We start from the raw sequence: 23,865 nt of genomic DNA on the forward strand, positions 1-23,865 counted from the left end.
CCAGGATCTATAAACAACCTAGATGTCCTTCAATGGACGGGTAGAACGAATAAAGAAACTGTGGTGCATTTACACAATGGAATACTATTCAGTCATCAAAAACAAAAAAAAATTTGAATATTTCAGGGAAATGGATGGAACTAGAAAGTTCACCATTTGAGTGAGTATCTTTGTGTACTCTGTGTGATGAAAAGTGGCTTTGGTTTCAGTTCTCAGCTCTTACACACATGTACATTAAATAGACTGATAAATCTTCAAAACAAAAAAAAAATGTCCTAAATGATTGAAGAGAGTTTGTGTAGATTCATATGTTAAATTATTTTGAATCAAGAACATTATTTTTCATGATACATTGCAACCCTTAAAACTTGTGTTTAGGAAAAACTGTAATAAGAATATACTGAATGAAACATTATGTTTAAGAAAAACTTCACTTTATGTCAATATACAAACATATGAAGGTACGACATAATTATTTAATGTATTTGAGCTTAAACTAGTTCACTTTGACTTATGAAATAAAGTATATGTATATTTATTATACACGATATGATAAAATGTAATAGAAAAGGCAAATATTTCATATTGATTGAAAGTTATAACTATATAACCACATAGAACATTTTGTAACCTGTACTGTGAAGTGCTGCTCCCCAAGACCAGCTCCAGGAAGAGTGAAGAGGAGGGAAAAGAGGTGTGTCTGCAGTAGGGAGCACTGACCAGGCAGTGAAGGCTTGTTAAGGGAAACCAAGCAGTGGTTGAAAAACTAGCTAGAGGAGCCAGTTGTTGAGTAGAGGTTGAGGAATAGAGGAAAAAGAAATACTCGAAGACTCAGGCATATGTGGTACATCTGAAGGTCTTAAATCCCAGGAGAACATTTTCTGGCTCTCTATCTGTCTCAGTCTCTGTCTTGCTTGCTGTCTGTCTGACTCCTTGCTCCTTGCTCCTTTACTTGCTTGTTGTCTTTCTAATTATCTCCTTACCTGCTGTTAACCATCTCTCGGTCTCCTTGCTTGCTGTTCCCCATCTCCCTCTAGTTTACTCTCTCATGTCTGTTATTTACTTGCCCTTTACTCCTTGGGCTAACCCAGTATTTTATTGAAATGAATTTTAATTTTTTCATTACATATTACATCATTAACTTTTTTCTTTTACAATCACTAGAGCAATAAAAAAAATCAACAGAGTAGCAAGGAAGTACAAAAAGTTCTGTAACCTGCAACAAAACATATAACAAAAATCAATTAATTTTCTAGTAATGCTCAACATAACCTTATTGTTATTTTTTAAACTATACATGGGAAAGTTTAATCATAAATTTCCTCAGACTAAAGGCAATGTGATTACAGTACGGTCATAGCAACATAGATTGAGCTAACTGTTTTCTAAAGAAAAAGCTTGACCTACTTCCAGTTCCAGATCAACAGGTGTGCTATCCAAACCTAGACTAATTGCCAAGGGGTCGTCTATTGTAAAATATCTGTAAAGCATGACGTTTCAAGCCTACCTTCTATTGGTCTCAAAGCAGATTGATTCTAAGAAAACACTTCTACAGGTAAGAGTATCTAGCCACATGCTGCTGTGTCAAGATCCTTACTTTCTTTCATTCAGTTTCTGCTTGGGTGCTCACAGTCAGAGCAAAAACCTCTGTCATTGTCTCAAGACTTTGGCCAGATGCCCTCTTTCAACATTCTCTGTGTGAAAAAGATTTCCCTCCATAATTTTCCTTAGGGCTGAGAAATAAAGAGAAAGAACAGTTTTAGGAGAAATAGCAGATTTATAAACAACATTACACATGGACTATACATAATATTTGGGTGCATTGTGTTCAGACAGAAATATTTCAAATTTTGTCAAGCAAAGTCTCAGCATCTGCTCTGGATGACTGGTGATCATGCTGGACAGTCAGAGGTCTCTGGAATTTTGTCAAGACAGCCTTTATGACTTATCCTCATGTCTGAAACAGTGAAGGAAATATGTAGTTTTATATTTATTTTAATTTAATGTAAGATTCTTTACAATTAAAAAGGCGTACAGAATGTTACATAATCTGTCGACTTGTGTGATGAACACAAAAAGATACTATAACTTTTCTGAGTTATAGAAACAAACACACATGAAAAAATGGAAACCCCATGTTAAATGAATGAAAAGAGAAAAGAGTCCATAAAATCTGAAATAATGTACATCCTATTCAGGGTCAGAAATGACAAAACCCAATAAATTTATAAACTACACATGTTTTAAATTACTATTTATAATAATAAAATAAACTAGTAAGAATATAAAGAACATATTCTAGAAAAATAATATAACAGAAAAAAATAATAAATTCTTTCTATAGTGTTGATATGTAGTATAGCCATTGTGTGAACTAGCTTATGGGAATGTAGTAATTTATATACGTGTTATTAAAATATTTTAAATAAAGAAAATGTTAATCCTATGTTTGACAATATTCATGTCATTCAAGAAAGTATGAATTTATTGTTAATTACTTGCCTAAGTATGACATCTTTCTAAAATGTGAAGATGGAGGCTCACTCAATTGCTAAATGCCTACATCACCAGCAGATGAGTGGGATTTCAGTCCCCAGACTGACATAAGGATCCTGGTAAGTAGGAAAATAACTGACCTCTAATTTTGGTTAATGGAGATAGTTGCATTACCAGAATCCCTGACCAGCCAGCCTAGCCAATCAGTACCCCACTCAGTAAGATAACCTGCATTAAAAACTAACATGGAGAACAACGCATGAGGACACCTGACACCAACTACTGGTCTTCCCCTCTGCATGCACCATCAAGCACACATGCATCCAAACAAACAGAAACACATACATCAGGCACAGACAATTACATAGGACATACGTGTATGCACGTGGAAAAATGTAATAAAATGAATTCTGATTAATTAAAGTATCTATTTTAAAACAGTTTTAAATACATAAATTCATAGAGTGAAAGAAAATTAACTATATGGACTACAACAAATTAAGTCTAAGAGTTGTATTGGTCTCCAGTGCTTACTAGATACACACAAAACCAACAGTACTGTTTGCAGATTTTGAAATCGATAGATTTACAGCATATTATATATAAAGCATCATAAGGTGTCCATACTGATCTGACCCGATCACTGAGAAGACATTTATTTCATAATTTCCTAAGAGAAAGAGGTGATAAAATAATAAGTTTTCAAGTGAAAGAATAATACTACAAACATGCACAGAGAAAATTTTGTTTCTATGTGACGTATACTGACAATTACTGACCGAAGAGAATATGCTTCTGAGTACCAATAGCTTTTAGTGTTTCTCTTCTTTCTGAACATTAAATATTTTCAAAATTGTCACAAAAGCCTTATGATTAGATCACAATATAAATTTGCTATAACTTAATGTTACCTCGGATATTTATGTAAAATTCAAATTTGGAAGCAATTGGATACTCTTTTTTAAGGTAATTATCATGCTTATGCATTAAAAGACCTGAAAGTAATCTATAAAACACCACTGAATATTCTTTAAGAAATGACATTAAGCATTTAAAATGTGTCAGAAATAGAATTTATTAATCATAATAAACAACATTTATTAGCTTCTTAAGTATATTACTTTCATCATCTTATCACATGCATTCAGAATTATTATTTATCTTGTACTGCAGAAGACACTGACTACTAAATTTAGTTCTTGGTCAAGAATAATTTAACAAGTAAGAGATAGCAAACTATATAGTGAGTTATTTCTGATAGTATAGCTATTGCCCAAATTATCTTTACACTATATTTATCTAAATGTTTAATTAAGTATGGAATCTTATATGATATAGTTTTAAGACTTGATACTCTATGAGCATATACAGGGGGAGGTAATCCCCCTCAGGAACAGTCATAGGGGAGGGGAATAAGGGGAAAAGAGGAGGGAGGGAAGAATGGGAGGATACAAGGGATGGGATAACCATTGAGATGTAACAAGAATAAATTAATAAAGGAAAAAAATAAAGTTATAATTTAAAAAAGCCTCACCTTTGACCATGTCCCCTGGAAGGGGAGACCTGGTGGCACTCAGAGGAAGGACAGCAGGTTACCAAGAAGAGACTTGATAACCTATGAACATATACAGGGGGAGTTAATCCCCCTCAGGAACAGTCATGGGGGGCGGGGATAAGGGGGAAATGGGAGGGAGGGAAGAATGGGAGGATACAAGGGATGGGATAACCATTGAGATGTAACAAGAATAAATTAATAAAGGAGAAAAAAATAAATAAATATAAAAAAAGAATTTCAAACCTATTTTCTCATGTTGCAAATTAGTATTCCTTAAAACAAACAAATAAAAGACATGTGCTAGTGTATGTTCCACAAAAATTCTGCCGGGAAAACAGACATCTAAAGTTGTATTCCTGGAAATTCCCAGCCGATGTTTCTATGAGAAAAAAAAAAGCAAATAAATAGAAAAGGTAAGAATAACTGTAATTGTTTCTAGATACTCATCAAGGGAGGATGCAAATGGAAACCATGTGACTGACTGCTTAATGTCACTGTTACTTTAATTTCCTGGATCCTTGTCTCCTCTTTAGTAATCTAACAACAGCACTTTTGACTTCTCTGTTTCTGAGACTATAAATAAGTGGGTTCAGCATGGGAATCACAATGGTGTAGAAAACAGAAGCTACCTGATCCTTTCCCAAAAAATAGGACTTACTTGGCTTTAAATAAGTAAAAATCAGAGTACTGTAAAAGACAGTCACTCCTAAGAGATGAGAGGCACAAGTGGAGAAGGCTTTTTTCTTTCCTGAAGAAGAATTTATCTTCAAAATAGTAGTAAGAATGGACACATAGGATACAGATATTGTGATAAGGGAGCCCAGAATTGTGGAACCTGCAAAAATGAATATAATGATTTCCACTAACTGTGTGTCACTGCAGGACAGAGATAGAAGTGGAGATGTGTCACAGTAAAAGTGATGGATGACTTGGGACTTGCAGAAATGTAGTGTAATCATGTCAAGCACGGTGACAGAGGAATCCACAGCTCCAATCACGTAGGACCCAGTGAGCAGAGTAAGGCAGTGTCGAGAAGACATAATAACTGGGTAATGTAAAGGATTACAGATAGCTATGTAGCGGTCATAGGCCATCGAGGAAAGTAGAAAACATTCAGTAGCTGCCAAGAGGATGAAAATGTACAGCTGGGTGAAACAACCTACGAAGGAGATGCTCTTGTGTGAAGAAAGCAGGTTCTCTAAGGTTTTAGGAGTGATGGCAGTGGAGTAACTGAGGTCAAGGAATGACAGGTGGGTGAGGAAGAAGTACATCGGGGTGTGAAGCTGGGCATCTAGGCAAATTATCAGAATCATGCCTATGTTTCCCAGGACAGTGACCAGATATATCAGGAGAAACAGCACAGCGAGGACCAGCTGGATTTCCTTGGAATCTGTCAGTCCCGTGAGGATGAAGTCAGGTTTATTTGTGTGATTCCAAGTGTTCATAGTGAAGGACCCTAAATGATGAGAAATTAAAGGTAATGCATAGGTTGTATGATGCAATAAAGCTTACTGTGAATCTTTGTCACTGTCCTTTCATAATGACAATATTTAACTATAAATACTTACATTACTAAATATAAGTACAGGTAACATTTCATTATGATATTAAAAAAGGTATAATATATGATACAATGCCAAGAAAACTGCTGCTAGTCCAAATAATTGCTTTTTCGGAACTAAATCTTCAGAATATGTTATCATGTTATCCTCTCATGTTACACAAGATAGAAGATCCATTAAATTCAGTTAATTTATATGAATGCAAAATAAATTCACATTGAGTCTAAGATCATCTAAGACTCTAAAGGATCTTAGTCATATTCTTAGTTTAGTAACTCTAAATGAAATGTCACATATTTAATTAACAACGATAGAAAACATCTTTAATGTGTTTTCTATTTTTCACTATCAATTAACTCTACATTTTACTGAACATTAATGGGTTACATTATGAGAAACAACTATTAATAAAGATTTGTTATTTACTTATGACAATTCATAACAAATTTTAACTGAAATTATTTTATCAAAATATGAAACATAACTGGTGTAACTTCCTTCTTCCAACTCAAAGCCTGCTGCAATCCTGATGTCACTCTCCTAAGTGCCAAATGATATGTGATCTTATATTTTTAAATATAAACTTTGTCTTAATTTTTCAACCTTCACAATTAAAAAAATACTTACTCTTAGTGCCAAAGTGTGTAGAAAATGGAGGGAAAATATTTCCAATAGCATGTGTCTGAAAATATTCAACTACCAAATTTTCTCGCAATTGAAATAGAAAATTTTCTTAAGGATCTGGACACTGCAACCCTAGATCTTGTGTTTTCCTTTGGATTATTTTTTGCATATTTTTGTGCACTCATTTTTTAAAATAGAATCAGAAGTAAGTTATACATTCACTTTCCTCAGGTATTTGTCAAAATCAATTTTCAAAGAAAAATTTGGTTCAAATTTATTCCCTGAGTGAATGTGAATATGAAGGGAGCAGACTCTGCATTTATCTCTACTTCATAACTCCAGGACTTATCATGTAAAGTCATGAGCATCACATAATATGGTCATTCTCAGGGGGCAATTTCTATGCCAGATTTCTTGGCAGGTTTTCAGGTACTGAGGTCCAAAACTAGGTTAGCAAATGTTTTGCTTATTCCTTGGAGATCTATAAGGAAAATAAATATAATAATGTTATTTTCTGATGTATTAAATTTATTCATATTCTCATTAATTCAATAAATTTATAAATTATTTATATAACATTCTACTAACATTTGGGCATTTTTAAATCATGTGGATAGAGGGGAATTTATTTTTAATTTGGAAATGACTATTTTGTTAATGACATCATGATTGTAGAATAGTAAAATTTTCAGAAAAAAATATAAAGAAATTATTCTGATACAGTTAGAATATGTTAAGTAAAAACAATAAATTGTGTGGCTCTACACTCACTGGTAAGTGTATTTTAACCTCTCATGAAAGAACTTTCCTTTGCAGCAGAAAAATATCATTACAGGAAATCAAATTGCACAGTTTAGGAGCATAGTCCTGAGTGACACATTACAAAGCATGTTCAGCAGCTAAGGCTCAAAGATTATTTTAGAAGAGAGATCCTAAATGTTGAAATAACTAGAGAACTAGGAAATATTCTGTGAGACAATGTCTACTTGGATGATACAAGCTACACTGATAGAGCTTCACTGATGCTTAAATGTGAGTTGAATGCGACCACAGCACTAGACATTCTATCTTGGTTAGAGAAAACCAGACCACTCCTTCACATGTGCCGTAAGGACTGGACATGATACATTACTTACATTTGATCAGCTAAGTGTGTTATTGCTCTATTGACAATACCTAGGAAAAATTTCCTAAATGCCAATTAACTGATGAGTGGATAATAAAAATGTGATACATAATTGCTATGGGGTAAATTTATTTAGTGAAAAAAAAAAGAAATCTCAAACTTGGCAGGAAAATGACTCAAACAACAAAGATCAAATTGAGTGAGGCAACCCAGACCCAGAAAGACAATGCCTCATGTACTTTCTCATTTGAGTCTCCTACAACCATACCATCAAACCATCATAGACCTGAGTAACTGAAGAAACTGGAAAAGAAAAAAGGACCATTAAGATTCTGTGGCAGTAGGAAGTAACAGAGAGGGAAATGGGAGTGTTCAAATGATATGTTGGAGAAAACAGGATCTAATTGTGAAGAGGTCAAAGATAAATACCAAAGAATAGGAAAGTGTGAGGAAGGATGACTGAAAATGTACTACTTTTGAATATTTACCTAAAATATATCTATAATACATGTAAACCTCTCTCTCTCTCTCTCTCTCTCTCTCTATATATATATATATATATATATAGTTCCTTAAGATACTCCTATTATTGAAGATACCATGAACTTTGAACACAGGTTCCAGGGAAGGGCTCATCCCTAGGACAGATCGGGTCACCTAGACATGTACTCAGGTCTAGTGAAGTCATAGATCCTAGAAAAGATCCTACAATGGAAACTTTAATTAACTAGTATAATTCATAACTATATCCTAATTAGCTTCTTATATGCAGAGGTAATTGTGCCTACATCCCTTATGAAGTAGATTTCTTTTTACAACAGATATAAAAAATTAAAAGGGAAAATACACCCAATCAAAATACACAGTTTTGGATCCCTCCTCCTCTTCCTTCTCCTCTTTCTCCTCCTCCTCCTCCTCCTCCTCCTCCTCCTCCTCCTCCTCCTCCTCCTCTTCTTCTTCTTCTTCTTCTTCCTTCTTCTTCTTCTTCTTCTTTTTCTTCTTCTTCTTCTTCTTCTTCTTCTTCTTCTTCTTCTTCTTCTTCTTCTTCTTCTTCTTCTTCTAATACTGCTGCTGCTGCAGCTGCTACTACTACTACTACTATTACTACTACTACTACTGGCAACTAAGGAATGCTTAGACTGATAGATATAGTATTTCTAAAATATTTCCATTCTTTGGGAAAAGCATACCAGTTGGCTATCCAGTACCAAACAGTAAACTTTGAAAACAACAAGACAGATAATATTATATAGTCTGTGCATATAATGCTTATATATTTAGAAATACAAATATGAAACAACAGCTAATGGAAAAAAATCCATGAATTTGAAAGAGAGAAAGAAGGTGTATATACGGGAGTGGCATAAAGAATGGAAAATGATGTGACTGTATTACAATCCCAAAATACAAAGCAAATTATTATTCACTAGAATATTTATTATGAAGCATCCTTTACATTCTGTTAAAAATGATTTCATATTTGCATGTAAATTCCATTAACTTCATATCAAATTAATAGGTATCAGTTAATATTGTAGAGTGTATGTTACAATCTTTTCTTTTCTTTATTCACTTTACCTCCCAATTGCAGTGCCTTCTTCCTCTCCTCTCACTTGTACTCTCCATGCCTTTCCCCCATATCTTCCCTGCCATATGCCTCAGAAAAGGGGAGTACCCTCACAAACCCACCCCAGTACATAAGTACATCCTCTTCCAATGAGGCCAAGAAAGGCATCAGATCCAGGGAAGAATGTTTGAAAACCAAGCAATAGATCCCTGTTAAACACAGCCCCTGCTCCCCTAACTAGGGAACCTACATGCAGCTTCCCATTAGATACAAACATGTATCTTCTTTTCATGGTATCCTTGATTTCTTGAATGTTTTGTGTCAGGATTTTTCAAGATTTAGCATTTTTTTTAATGGTTGCTTCAAGATCTATGATTGTATCTTCCAGACCTGAGATTCATTTCTCCATCTCTTGGATTCTGTTAGAAGGGCTCGCCTCTGTGTTGCTCACCTTCCTCTCTGAGCTCTCATGTTCCCTTTTTTCTTCTCTCTGTGTTTATCATTGAATCCATTTTCATCTTCAGATCTTGTACTGCTATATTTTTTTCATCTGATTATTTGTATATTCCTGAGTTCCTTCCATTGCCTCCTTATAGGCCTTCTGAGCTTGAAAAGCTCTTGGATCTCTCCTTAAGTTATCTCCTCCAAGTTTTTCAGTTCTTCTTCGCAGTTTCACAAGATTCTCTGCATGCCTCCTAACACTAGTATGTAAGTACCAGCATCTGATTTGATCCACTGCTGGGTGGAGCCTCTCAGAGGACAGCTATGCTAGGCTCCCTTCTGTAGGCATTGCAAAGTATCATTAATTGTGTCAGGGGTTGACTTTGTTCCATGGGTGGGGTCAGTTTGGGCCAGCATCGGTTAAACATTCCCTAAATCTCTGATCTATCTTTATCTCTGAACATCTTGAAGACAGGATAAATTTTGGACAAAGTTTTTATGGTTGGGTTGATGTACGATGTTTTGGGCAATTTGTTTTGTAAATACGTTGTACACTGTCTTTATTTCCTTGGGCAAATTATTCAAAATCCTTTCTACTGCCTTTTGAAATATATAATATATGACTATTATCTCCTTTTTCTGCCATACTATACTAGAAATTCTTTCATCATAGAAAATTTAAGCATATTCTGATTGTGGTTTCCTGTTCTTGATAGACACTCCCCACCTCTCCTACTATCCCACTCCATGCCTTCTTTCTCTCTTTACAGAGCAAAAACCTACATAAATAAGAAAGCAAACCAAGTAAAGTTTAAAAAGAAAAATCACAGTGAAAAAGTACAAAACAGAAAATCCTTAAAGACACACAATTGAGCACCTTAATACTATAATATATGAGGAAAAGACCAATAAAGTAAAAAAAAAAATCTCCACAAACAATATAAGACAAAACAATACAAAACCATCATTGAGTTTGTAATGTTTTGGCCGTCACATGATGGGCATAAGGTGTATCTTTAAGTGTGATTTTTATATATCCAATGAAACTCTACCGGGGAAAATCGGTCTTTCCTTTGGAAGTGTTAAAGCTTCTTGGTTACTGAGGAAAGATGTGTCCACTTCCCTCTCTAAGTGCTGAAACCACATCTAGCTTGAACCTGTCCAGGCCCTGCACAAACCATCACAGAATCCATGGGATCATATGTGCATCAATTCCACTGTGTTTGGAAGATACTGTTTCCATGTGTCATCTATCTCTTCTCTCTCTCTTACAATTACCTGGTCCCTCTTCTGCATGAATCCTTGAGCCCTAAGGAAAGGAGTTTGGTCAAAACCTCCCATTTAGGACTGAATGTTCCAAAGTCCTTCACTCACTGTGCATTGTCTAATTGTGTCCCCTGCAAGAGCACTCACCTAAAGCCAACGGAAGCTTCTCTGATGCCAGCTGAGTGGGACACTGATCTCCGGATGTAGCTGAATACCACTAGAAATAATTTCATTGCTCTGCTCCTTCAACATACCAATATATTCAGTTTTCCTCAAGGCTTATGGCCTACTAGACTCATGAACTTGGTTCCTGAAGCAGTGTCATGCACAGTTTCTCTAGGTCCCCCTAGAGGTGTAGGACCTAAATCCAATTATAGAGTGTGTGGTTATTCTCACAAATTTATGCTACTACTGCAGCAGGTCAACACTGTAGACCACAAGAATTCATACTTCCTTAGTAGTTCTTTTTTTCCAGTGCATGAACACTAGCCCCTATGGGTGAAGGCTCAAATTAGGTACTAGGAAACTAATTGAGCCTAGAATTTCTCAACATTTAGAAACAGGACCATAAATGCAATTCCTAGCTTGTTTAACCATTTCCCCAATTTTATTTGGCCCCCCTACTAGGTATTATTCATCCCAAATCAGCAGTAAGAAACCTTAAGAGAATGACACCCCTTTTCCTTTAAGGGGGGTCAGGTAGGTTTTTAGTTGTTTTCTTGGGCTTCAATGGGTATATCAATGGGAGTGGTATCAAGCTATTACTGGTCTTATTTAGAAAGAAACACAGTTAGACTCAGCGATGTCTCTCCTTTCCCTTATCTTACATTCTTAGGTTTGGAGATAGAGGTTGAAAAGAAAGAAGATGTGGGGATATAAAAATTTATAGGAAAGAAAAAACAAAAAGTAGGTTAGTGAATCTACTCCTCAACTTAAAGCTTCAATTGTCACTCACAAGGTTATTTTTAATTCACTGGTATAGAATTTTGTGTATAGAGCAAAAAATGTTTGAATATAGATACAGTGGTATATAATTTAAAAGTGAGTTTATTCTTCACACACATTATATATATATATATAATATCTACTCTAAGATGACATATTGTGTCCATATAACTCAATTATAATACAAGGTTTACTTCCAATACTTTGAAAGTGCTATTGCATGCTCTTTAGGAGAAATAAGTTATATAAGTTAATTGTTAGTTGATCAAATCATGGTCATGTCAATCACTAGTCTACTTTTATCACAAGAATATACATGTTAGGGGTAACATATAGATATGATTCTATAGAAAGATAAGATATTCTCTCTCTCTCTCTCTCTCTCTCTCTCTCTCTCTCTCTCTCTCTCTCTCTCTCTCACACACACACACACACACACACACACACACACCCCTCTCCCTCTCTACCTGTTTTACCCCATTACTTTCTCTCTCTCCCCCTTCCTTCTCTCTGAAGTACCTCTCCCTCTTTCCTCCCCCCCCCCAACCCCCCAAACTAACTTAATAAACCTCATATAATATAGTATCTGTTGCCTGGCATCTTATTATCTTATCATCTTGTTTTCTTTTTATTAAATATAACACTGGTGCTGTGACTTGGATACTAAACCTACAGGTCCTTTCTGTTGTCCTCACCATGGAATCCCATCAAACTTTACATTCTGTAACAAATTTCTCTAAATAGTCTTATATTTCCTGCTGCTGCCTCAGACTAACCTAGCCACTTGCCCCAGGCCTCCTGTGGAGAAGCCTTCCTGGCCAGCTTTCAACACTGCTGCTGAGTATCTTGCCAGACTTCCTACATCTGAGACATCCATTGTCAAAACAGCTAGCCACAAGTGCTCCAGACCAACTTCGGAAATCGTGCCAGCTGGACCTGCATTATTCCTGCTAGCTAGACCTGCATTGCCCTTCCCAGCTGCAGATGTTCTCAGACCCTGGACAGCAAATGCAACAGCCTGTTCTTCTAGAACCTGGCCAACATTTAGCCTTTTAACCCACTATCACTGCCCTACTCTCAGCAGGAAGTAGTTAAGATGATTTCTTCTCCCCTTATACATATGCAAATGGCTGCAATGGAGTGCACCAGGCCTGAACAAACAGCTCCAAGTTCTCCCAGCACAGCTTGGTCCCTATAGGCTGCAGGACATGGCTGACAGAGCCTACCCTATAACTTAAATTTTCAGGGCAGAATTTTCCTTCCCTTTCACTATATAATGTAGACATTTTGTTGCTATTTATTTTCTCTATCTCTTTCTCCTTTCCCCTTAAATAGAGCCAAAAGCTGCTTCCAATGAACCTACATTTATATATTTTAACTTACTTTATATAAAACAATCCAATGTTCCTCATATTTTGATTATAGAAAAAGGTAGGAATGTTAGGATTCTGCTTCAATCTGCCTACCTGTGATGTCATTACCTACCTGCCACAGTGGTGTGGCCTGGCCCAGGGCCATATAAAAAACAGACCCTCCACGTAGTCTCTCTCTCACTCTCTCTCTTGCCTCTCTCCCCCTCGACCTGTTCTACCCCCTTACTTTATTTCTCTCTTCTTCTTCTTCTTCTTCTTCTTCTTCTTCTTCTTCTTCTTCTTCTTCTTCTTTTCTCTCTCTCTCTCTCTCTCTCCCTCTCTCTCTCTCTCTCTCTCTCTCTGTCTCTCCCTCCCTCTCTCTCTCTCTCTCTCTCTCTCTCTCTCTCTCTCTTTCTCTCTCTCTCTCTGGGGTACCCCTCTCCTCTTTCCTTCTCCCACCCCATACTTATTTAATAAACCTCATATAATATTAAAAAAAAGAAAGATAAGGTAATAGTTAGACAAAGTCTTCAAAAACATCATAGACATTTAGAATATGGCCTTTGAACATATTTTTATTATTTTAAAGATTCACTGACAATCAGACAGGTTAACTACTGGCAGTACCCAGCCTACCTCAAAGAGGATGATGAACATCAAAGTACCTCCTTATGGAGATGCCTTCATATTTGGCAAACACGCTACTGGCAAAAGGTCCTCGTTTCTACCACAGACAGAATCCTGCCTAACAAAGGTCAAGCTTGGATGCAGGCTGACCCAATAGCCAAACTCTGCCAAGACAGGGTAAACAAGTCCTCAATAGTTCCTGCCTCACAAATATGTCTGTCAGATATATTGGGCCAGAAGGCAGAAGAAGATGCTTAAACATAATAGAGATCTTTGGGTGACTATTCAGATAACAAACTGTCTCTGTCATCTTTACATTTGGAAAGCTACTAACCTGCACTCCTGGCATAATGAAGTAATCAAGTTTATTCCTTCTCAAGTCTCTGATGGAGTTCAAGACCAGGTAGCTTAGTTTTACAATGAAGCTTAATTGTTTAGGGGTTAAGATGTTTTTAGGTCTAGATAGATGCTTTAAGTTGATAATGACAAGATATGATGGAGATAGATTTACATTCAGAATTTTAGATGCATCAAGATAGGAAAGACATTTTCTTCAAGTTTGTCAAATACAAATAGCCAAAACACTAAGAATGTAACATTCATATAACACTTGATTGTGTCATGATTCTTTTTGCTATAGGTAGTTTATTGTATATTTGTATAGTAATATAAATGTATATGTAAAATTTTTTAAATGTGTAATAAATAAAAATAATTGAATAAACCATAATTCTAAGAAGTAAGTAAAACGGACTCTAAACACTAGGGCACAGTTAATTAATGCAATTTCTACTTCTCTCAAATATTTTGTTTTGTGTGCAAACAGAAATTTTCATCTTTAAACTATGCATACCTGGCAATTATTTAAGACTGAAAGATATACACATTGATATATTTTAGACATGCCGTCCTTATACACTATAATATAATTTATATTGGAGGAGAATCAGGATTTCACTATATGAGCTAACATTCCTCTCAGGATAAATACATTTGGTGCATCACATGGATGGCTAATCCTTTATTCTTTTATGGCTTTTACCAAATCAGCATAGGACTTTTGTGTAATATGCTTATGCTTTTAGTATATTTGAAAAATAATATGAAATGAAAGATAAATATGAAATTAGTAAACATTTGGAAGTTAGTTTAGTGGTGAAAGCTAAGTTCTTATAAAACACCAGATTAATCTATTTAAATATGTACTAAATAAAGACAACAATAGTCATGCTAAAATGAACTGGTTAAAGACCACATGGGCCTAAACACTACAAAGAACCCCTGAAACTAAAAATTTTGAGAGGAGAGAAATAATCATACATGGGAAGAGCACACAAATTGGATTTTCAATATCCACTGATCAACCCTGAAAAAAAAATGAGTGTACCATAATATAAAGTCAACTCATTGGTGTTTAGGAACATTTGCATATGTATGAATACATGCACATAACAAGTAGGGAAAGAAATAGGCCATGAATCTGAAATAGAACAAGGAGAGGAATCAGGAGAATTTGAAGGCATGAATGAAATTATTTAAGTCATGTCAGTATATTATAATATCAAATTTTCTAAATGAAAAATTCAATAAACATAAATCATCATTTAAAATAGATGAAATATTTCATTTAAATCATTTTCTTAGCAAGAGTAAGAAGTTCATATGACTCTTGATTTATTTTATGTAGAAATTAATTTTTGTAGCCCCTTTAGGAAGCATGAATACTTTGGAAATCTAGGACATAGTTTATTTGTGTGGTCAATAGTGTTATTTTTACATGAATCACACCCTTGAGAATCCCACAATTGATCAACATTTCTGAGACCAATGCAAACTTTCAATAATGATTAGACAACATAGTCAGGAGCCTCTAAAACAACAAGCAAACTGTGACAAATAGGTTACCTTCACAAGATTTCACAGCTACATGAAAAGTTACAGGCTTTAAGAGATGAGTATAACTTTTCTTATAAATAAACTAACTAATAAGAAGTCCAATCTCAAGTGGTCATCTCTAAGCACACGTACATATGAACATCACTAATGGGACTCAGTAAATTTTTATGTATACCATAAAAATAATTGAAGAAAAATTAGAGAGGCCTTAGGCCACGGAAAGTTGCAGGGAAGGAAAAGGGAAGGATGAAATGATAAATGCAGTATTAATGTATCAAATTCTAAAACAAATAAAAATATCAAATTAAAATTATTGAGGACAAATAGAGATAAAAAATGGTTAAGATTGTTCTGACTTCAAGAGGCTGAAAAGCTTCTTTAGGCAAAGAACACATTCAAAAGAACAAACCAACAACCTACAGAATGGGAAAAATGTATTATGTTTTTATTCAAGAAACCAAACATTTAACTCAAGACACTAGACATGAAAAAACTAAATAATCCAATTAAAATGAAGTAAGATCTAAGTAGAGAATTCTCAACAGAGGAATCTCAAATGGCTTAGAAATGCAAATAAAAAAATCTTTTCAGATTCTGTCTTTCATCTGATCAATGTCTAAGATCAAAAACACACATAACAGTTTGTGAGAATGTGGAACAAGGGAAATTCTCTTCCAGTTATATTGAGCATGCAAACTTTTACAGAAACATGAAATTTTTTTTCTCCTTTATTAATTTATTCTTGTTACATCTCAATGGTTATCCCATCCCTTGTATCCTCCCATTCTTCCCTCCCTCCCATTTTCCCCTTATTCCCCTCCCCTATGACTGTTCCTGGGACAGAACATTCTCCACAGTAGAGTGGAGAGTGGGATATGACTTTCTCACATACTCTGGTGCCTCACCTTTGACCATGTCCCCTGGAGGGGGAGACCTGGTGGCACTCAGAGGAAGGACAGCAGGTTACCAAGAAGAGACTTGATACCCTATGAACAGAAACATGAAATTTGATGAAAAAAAAAATGGAACTAGAGCCGGGTGTGGTGGCGCATGCCTTTAATCCCAGCACTCGGGAGGCAGAGGCAGGCAGATTGCTGTGAGTTCGAGGCCAGCCTGGTCTACAAAGTGAGTCCAGGACAGCCAAGGCTACACAGAGAGACCCTGTCTCAAAAAACCAAAAAAAAAAAAAAAAAAAAAAAGGAACTAGAAAAAAATTCATCCTGTGTGAGGAAAATAGACACGATTTTGCTAGTGGACTGTGGGTGGTTGGGAATAGGAACTGGAAGAATAAGGTTGTGGTTAGAGACAGATAAATGAAATTGGGCAGCATTTCAGGGGTGAGATAGAAACCTACTGCAATGGAAACTCTATGGGATCTGCAAGGATGACACAGCCTAAGCCTGCCATCATCTGTAATAAGGAGAGATCTCAAATAGAGGGACTTGGACACCAACATAGCCAAAAAGCCTCCTGTTTACAGTTTGTCATGATTGAGGAATGTGCTTAGACTGGAGCCTGGCACAATTGTCATCAGAAAGATGAAAGAGACTTCATCCAGCAACTGATGGGAGCAGAAGTAGAGCATTATAGCCAAATGTGAGTTGAAGCTTAGGGAGTCCTGTGGAGGAGCTGCAAGGAGAATTTGAGGAGCCAGAGGGATCAAGGACACCAAAAGAACATGCCCACAGAATCCAGTAACCTGGGCTAAAGTGGCCTCACAGATATAAGGGTGCTTGGATGGGTCTGACTTAGGTCCTCTGCATATAAATTGTGATTGTGCAATTTGTGTTTTTATGAAATACATGGAAAAATATATAAACACCCAAGCCACACAAAACATTTTCTAAAATAATGTTAAATATTTTCCCTAGATAGTCAGTCTTTGCAATTTTATTTTCAAATATATTAAAAAACACATGGAGCTAGAAGAAACATCCCTTCTTTGCAATTAATAACCCATACTTACATTATTATCCAATACTTTACAGGTAATATTTACTTATCATCTTAAATGCAGTCAATAAACATTCAGCACATTCCACTGTATGTACAATTTCATTTAGATTTTATAAATATTTTAGTAAGTATCTATTTATCACATGTAGTACAGAAAAGGAAACAATATGAAAGTTAATTTCATATTATGTTTTGTAGCTGCTAATTTGATAATATGGCCTAATTAATGATTATTAGGCTTAAAATAATTTGTCAGTATTATCTAACCTCCTTTCTCAACCAATAAAGATACCAACACATGATAATTACTTGGCAGCCAATAATTAACATCAAAATACATAGCACCAGACCTACTTCCAACAGCATCTCCCTTCTCCCTCCCTCCCTCCATCTCCCTGCTATCTTTCTACTTTTTGTGTGTTTGGTTTTGTTTTGTTTTCAAAACAGGGTATCTGTGTGTAACAGCCCTTACTGTCCTGGAATTTGCTTTGTACATAAGGCTAGCCTCAAACTCACAGAGGTCTCCTGGCCTCTGCCTCCTGATGGCAAAGATTAAAGTCATGTGCTGGCTCTAGAACTATACTTTTTTGGGGGAGGGGCTAGTTTGAGGGTTCTCTGTGTAGCCTTGGTTGTCATGGACACACTTTCTAGACCAGGCAGGTTCAAAGTCACAGCTATCTGCCTGCCTCTTCCTCACTGAGTGCAGGGATTACAAATATGGGGCACTGCACCCACTATCTGTAGGAGGGCTATAAATACCTCCCAGTAACACATGGCAACTCACAAGCATACATAACTCTAATTCCAGGGAATCTGACTCCCTTTACTAATCTACATGAGGTCAGGCATGCACATCATACACGTACATGTAGTCATAACATTCGGACATTTAAACTGAAAAACAAAACTAATATATGTTTAGCTTCTTATTTCAGGGCTGTACTTCCAGCTTCTCAGAAAAGTAAGAAGAGTGAAGAAAATCTCAAGTCAAGCTGGAGCATTTAATGTGAATTAACCTCAAAAAAAAGTAAAAAAAATTAAGAAGCATAGTAAAAAGCAGAACATTTGTTGCATGTTAAAGACCCAATATTCAATCTCCCATAAACAATTTAATAATTTTTTATTAAAATATAGTACAGATAACAGAAAAAGAAGAGTTGAGCCTATGTGATACTAAGGGCCATATTAAAAGTTATTTTATCTTTTTGGGTCTGGGATAACTCACTCAAGATGATCATGTCTGGTAATATCCATTTGTCTGCAAATTTAAGGATTTCCTTGTTTCTAAGAGCTGGAGGAAGAGTAAGCCAGCTAACAGGGAGAGACGTGATAGGCTGTGATCTTACAGTGGGGGAAAAGGTCCCCTTATATCACAGAGCTAGAAGATGGGAATAGGATGAAAGAGGGAAAGAGGTGGGAATGGGAAGAAACAAGTGAGGGGATAACAACTGAGATGCAATCTGAATAAATTACTTAAATAAGAATTAAAAAGAAAAAATAGCAAAAAGAAAAGTTATTTTATTTCTGAGTGTTACCCTACATGCCTTGAATTCAAGCTCTAGAAATGCAGTGACATAATAAAAAATAGAAAATCTGGTGATTGTATATAACATGATTTTAATTATAGATTAAATTTATTCTACAGTTTTAAACTCTATATATTAGCATCATGACCTAAGACACTATCATTCCAATTGCTACATTCTTCTAGCTTTTAACTTTCTGATGAAACAATGTGGTTAAACTCAAAAGATAAAGTGTCCCTAGTTCTTATCTCAGTTTACTGTGTGATCATTACCCCAACCCAACTGGCTAAGTTAGTCAGGCTAGTATCCACAGAGCATAAATATGTAAGGATACAGTAATTAAATTAGACAAAAACATAAACTACTTCAAATTTCTTATAGATTGCATCATGTAATAAACTCATATAAATAATTTGATCCTTTATTATAAAGTAGATATCTCAACTAAAGTTGAATAATTTTTTTTGAACTTTGATTGTGTCTATGAAGTTAGAGATTTTTTTAACTACTGTTGCTGATACAAAGAATGTAAGGTCCCTAACTGTAGTAATACATAGGACTGAAACAAGGCAAATTTCTAAGTAAAGATACGACTGGACGCTTGTCTTCTAAATGTGTCTGGTTACACACATAGGTTACCACTGCCCTTATATTTCATCAGAGAAGCTTCTTACTTCAGTGGGTAACAGTTAATGAAGAGAGTCTGAGGTGTATAAAGCACTGAGGTAAGTGACAGCAGAGTCTAAATAAGACATCCACATCACACCTTTACAAGGCCCAGCTCACACTGCAGAAGACAGGCAGCTGTTGGATCCAGAGGAGTAATTGCAATACATGATTGGATGTGTCTTGGTTGTCACAGTCATGAGCATACAGTATCTGTGATTATTGACTGAAGACTGCAATCACACAAACACTTATCCATACAGGAGTGGGCACTAGTTAAGAAGAGGTTCCAGCAGGAATTGGCCAAAGAGGAGTAAAGTAAGAGGGCAATGAGAGCAGAGGCTAATACAATCCTAATCACATTGCACTGTACACAGTATAGATGTATTCTGTACTCTGAAATCACTTCCCCCCTACATCAACTATTGTCCCACTGAGGACAGAGACTTCTCTGACCAAATCTGAAAATAATGCCCATTTTATGACTGTAAATATACATTGCCCATATGAATATAACTGAGAAAAGGTATTCTACAGTTGAATGCTGTAATGCCTTCACATTACTATAAATATGTTACACCACAAACCATTGACATAGATCTGCATAATAGTGTATTAATAACATGTTACTTAAAATGAATTCATATTAAATACCTGATAAAGTGGACTGAATATGAGGAAAACTTATGGAATGTGGCATGTTCCAAATCAAAAATAAACACAATAGGAAAACGATAATTGTAAACATTTATTTAACTGTTATTACTAAGTAGAAACATAAACTAATAAGAATAACAACAATATAGATTGCAACCAACAAAGTCACTGGTTGAAAACTAAGGCATAATATTTTCTGGAGTAGTAATATAGGATAATACCAGTTTTTGAAAGAGATTAAATAAGGAAATATACATATTTTCAATATTTGAATAAAATGAAGAGTAGAGTTTGTGAAAATAAGCGTATTTGAATGTATATGTGTATATGTAATTTTTAAGTTAATATAATTCTAAAACCACACTCAATCTATATATCCGAAAGATAAAATACAAATTTATAATTCATATTTATATAATCATAAGAGATCAAAAACAAAGATAAACACTTAGAAATAGAACTACATTTTCTTTACTTATTTTTAATGCTTTCTTTTATTTTATGTGCATTGGTGTTTTACCTGCATGTACATCTGTGTCAGTGTTTCAGAAACTGGAGCCACAGACAGTTTAGAGCTGCCATATGGGTGCTTTACATTTAATCCGGGTCCTTTAGATAAGCAGCCAGTGCTCTTAGCTGCTGAGTTATCTCTCCAGCCCCAGGATTATGGTTTGTAGAACAATGTTTAAATAGAAAAAGACATGGTAACAAAAATTATATGATATAAACACAAAATTCTAAACACAAAGTAATATAATACCCTATCTGAATATGTTTATGACTTTGAACAAAACATAAATTCATTGTTAATGCCATATCTTAGAGTATTTGTTTTTTTAATGCAAAGAAATATGCCAGTCATTCAACTCAAAAATTTATTTTTAAGCTTACAAATGCAAATTAATAAGATAAAAAGTGCAACAATAAACAAAAAAAATAAATAGTTGCTTATCCTAAATGATATAATTTTTGTAAGTGTAGCCAGTGCACACACAGGGATTATTACTGCATTCAAACTTCTGCCTTGATATGTCTCTAGGATATGAGCTCTAAAGCAATCTCATATGAGAAAAAAGATCTTGCCCACATGATAATAATATGTTCAACTCACAACTTGTAATGACAAAGATGATGAAATATTAGACTTCTAAATGAATGAAAAATGGTACAATAGAATATAGAGGAAACAACATATACTATAGGTTTTTGTAATATATACAGATATACAACGATATTATTGATCGAGAAGAATAAGGTCACACATGATCATTATTTTCCTCTTTCCTTTAATAACTTTACATTGTTTCCATATTGTCGCGTTTACTACAATGTATTTTTCTTTTATTTAATTTTAACATAAGTCTAAATTTCAGAACTATTGATTTATTTCTTTTCAGGAATTTGTTTAATTTTGATTAAGCTAAATATCAGTGGATATTCCTAAGGTATATTATGCACAAATGTTTAACAATGACTTTAAATTATAAAAAGCATAGATTTTCATTTTCTTCAAAGTGTTATATCCGTTTTGTTTTCACATTACAAAAAACCTACTATTTACTTTGTGCAACTAAGAAAACTGAGGCTGAAAATTTCACTCACTTGCTAAGAGTAGGACATATAATGAACTATTATGCAATATAAAGATTATGACTTTTGAAATAGTTAAGATGCCAATACGGTTTCCTAACACAAATATATGACAATTTGTAATATATCAAATGCTATGTAAGCATAAGTATTACATGTATTTTTAAATATTACATACTATTTGTCCTGAAAAACAGAAATATTTGGAGCACAGTATTAATATACATGTCCTGATTTCTGATTATGAAATAGATTTTTAAAATCACATTGTGAGAACTACCTAAACTATATTTTCACAAGGGAAGCTCCACACAATTAGGAACAAGAAACAAGCCTACAGGTACATGCAGAGAGAAAGGCAAAAAAATGTTCACTGAAAAAAACGTGTTTTTTTTCTTTATATTTTATTTTATTTTATTTTATTTTGACATTCAGCAACAATGTTATTTTAATTTCTGGGGGCCCACTCTTTCTTCACAACTCTAATTACAGCGCTTTTCACTTCTTTGTTTCTGAGACTATAAATAAGTGGGTTCAGCATAGGAATCACAATAGTATAAAAAACAGAAGCCACTTGATCTTTTCCCAATGAGTAAGACTTACTCGGCTTTAAATAAGTAAAGATCGTGGTTCCATAGAAAACAGTAACCCCCACAAGATGTGAGGCGCAGGTGGAGAAGGCTTTGTGCTTACCTGACGAAGAAGTTATCTTCAAAATTGTAGAGAGAATAGGCACATAGGATGAGGATATTGTGATAAGAGATAGCAGTAGGGTAGCGGCAGCTAAAATGAATATAGTGGCTTCAGCACCATACGTGTCACTGCAAGACAAGGCTAAAATTGGGAATGTGTCACAAAAAAAGTGATGAATTACCTTGGAACTGCAGAAATTCAATGTGCTTAAGCAAAAGACAGTGACAGAGGAATCCATAGCTCCAATCAAGTATGACACAGTGATGAGAGTACGGGAGCGCCTTGTGGACATAATAACTGGATAGTGTAGGGGCTTGCAGATGGCTACGTAGCGGTCATAGGCCATTGATGAGAGTATAAAGCATTCAGCAGCTGCCAAGAGGACGAAAAAGTACAATTGGGTGAAGCACCCCATGAAGGAAATGCTCTTTACGGAAGTCAGTAGGTTCTGTAAGGTCTTAGGTGTGATGACAGTTGAATAACTGAGGTCAAGGAATGACAGGTGGGTGAGGAAGAAGTACATTGGAGTGTGAAGCTGGGCATCTAGACGGATGATGAGCATCATGCCTATGTTCCCCAGCACAGTGAGTGTGTATATCAAGAGAAACAGCAGCGCGAGGATCAACTGGAGCTTCTTGGAATCTGTCAGTCCTATAAGCGTGAAGTCAGACTCACTTGTGTGATTCCTGGCTTTCATAGTGAACGTCCCTAGGATGTGGGGAAATGAAATACAATATTTAGCCTGAATGATCTTAGAAAAGCTTTTGTGATTATGCACTTAAGTCTTTGTGTAATTGTGTTTCTCTCAAATGTGATATCTTTATTTTACAGTGTGTGGTAGTAAGATGTTTAATTGAAATACATATAATCAGCTGAATATAATCTCATATTGGTTAGCATATATATAAAGTCAGTTGAGTCTGATTATGATCTCATGTAAGTTAGCATACTTCATGTTTGTAAAGCTGTACTATTCTGAATAAATTCCTTTAGACTACAGGAAACACCATACTTTATAATCTACCAATATCTATTTATTTTAGGTAATATAAATATTGCAAAATGATCAAATTAGTTAAGAGAACTTAATACTATTGAATATTTGAGTACATAATAAGACTTTGACCCCAGAGTCTAGTCATGATGCTATGTTCCTAATTTTTATTAATTGAGTACTCACAATTGAAATATTGCACATATTGTGAAGAATGATATAAGATGTATTATTTATCATTAAGTAGTGATTCCTTAATGGTATTAATGAAATTTGATTAAAATAAATTTCTCCCACTTCCATAGGAATTTAATAGACTCAACTAA

The 23,865-nt window shown here is 35.0% G+C and overlaps 2 protein-coding genes across 2 annotated transcripts; both read right to left on the bottom strand.

The window, feature by feature from the left end:
- Positions 1-4,548: 4,548 nt before the first annotated feature.
- LOC311607363 (olfactory receptor 8H1-like) lies at positions 4,549-5,496 on the bottom strand (the record flags this gene model as incomplete). Its single annotated transcript, XM_084799015.1, has 1 exon — positions 4,549-5,496. One exon carries the CDS (start codon positions 5,494-5,496, stop codon positions 4,549-4,551), a length of 948 nt encoding a protein of 315 aa, XP_084655141.1.
- A 16,804-nt stretch (positions 5,497-22,300) lies between these two features.
- On the bottom strand, positions 22,301-23,242 carry LOC311607364 (olfactory receptor 8H1-like; the record flags this gene model as incomplete). Its single annotated transcript, XM_084799016.1, has 1 exon — positions 22,301-23,242. One exon carries the CDS (start codon positions 23,240-23,242, stop codon positions 22,301-22,303), a length of 942 nt encoding a protein of 313 aa, XP_084655142.1.
- Positions 23,243-23,865: the final 623 nt, after the last annotated feature.

Source organism: Acomys minous (genome assembly GCF_964271855.1).
Source record: "Acomys minous genome assembly, chromosome: 10".
Lineage (NCBI taxonomy): Eukaryota > Metazoa > Chordata > Mammalia > Rodentia > Muridae > Acomys > Acomys minous.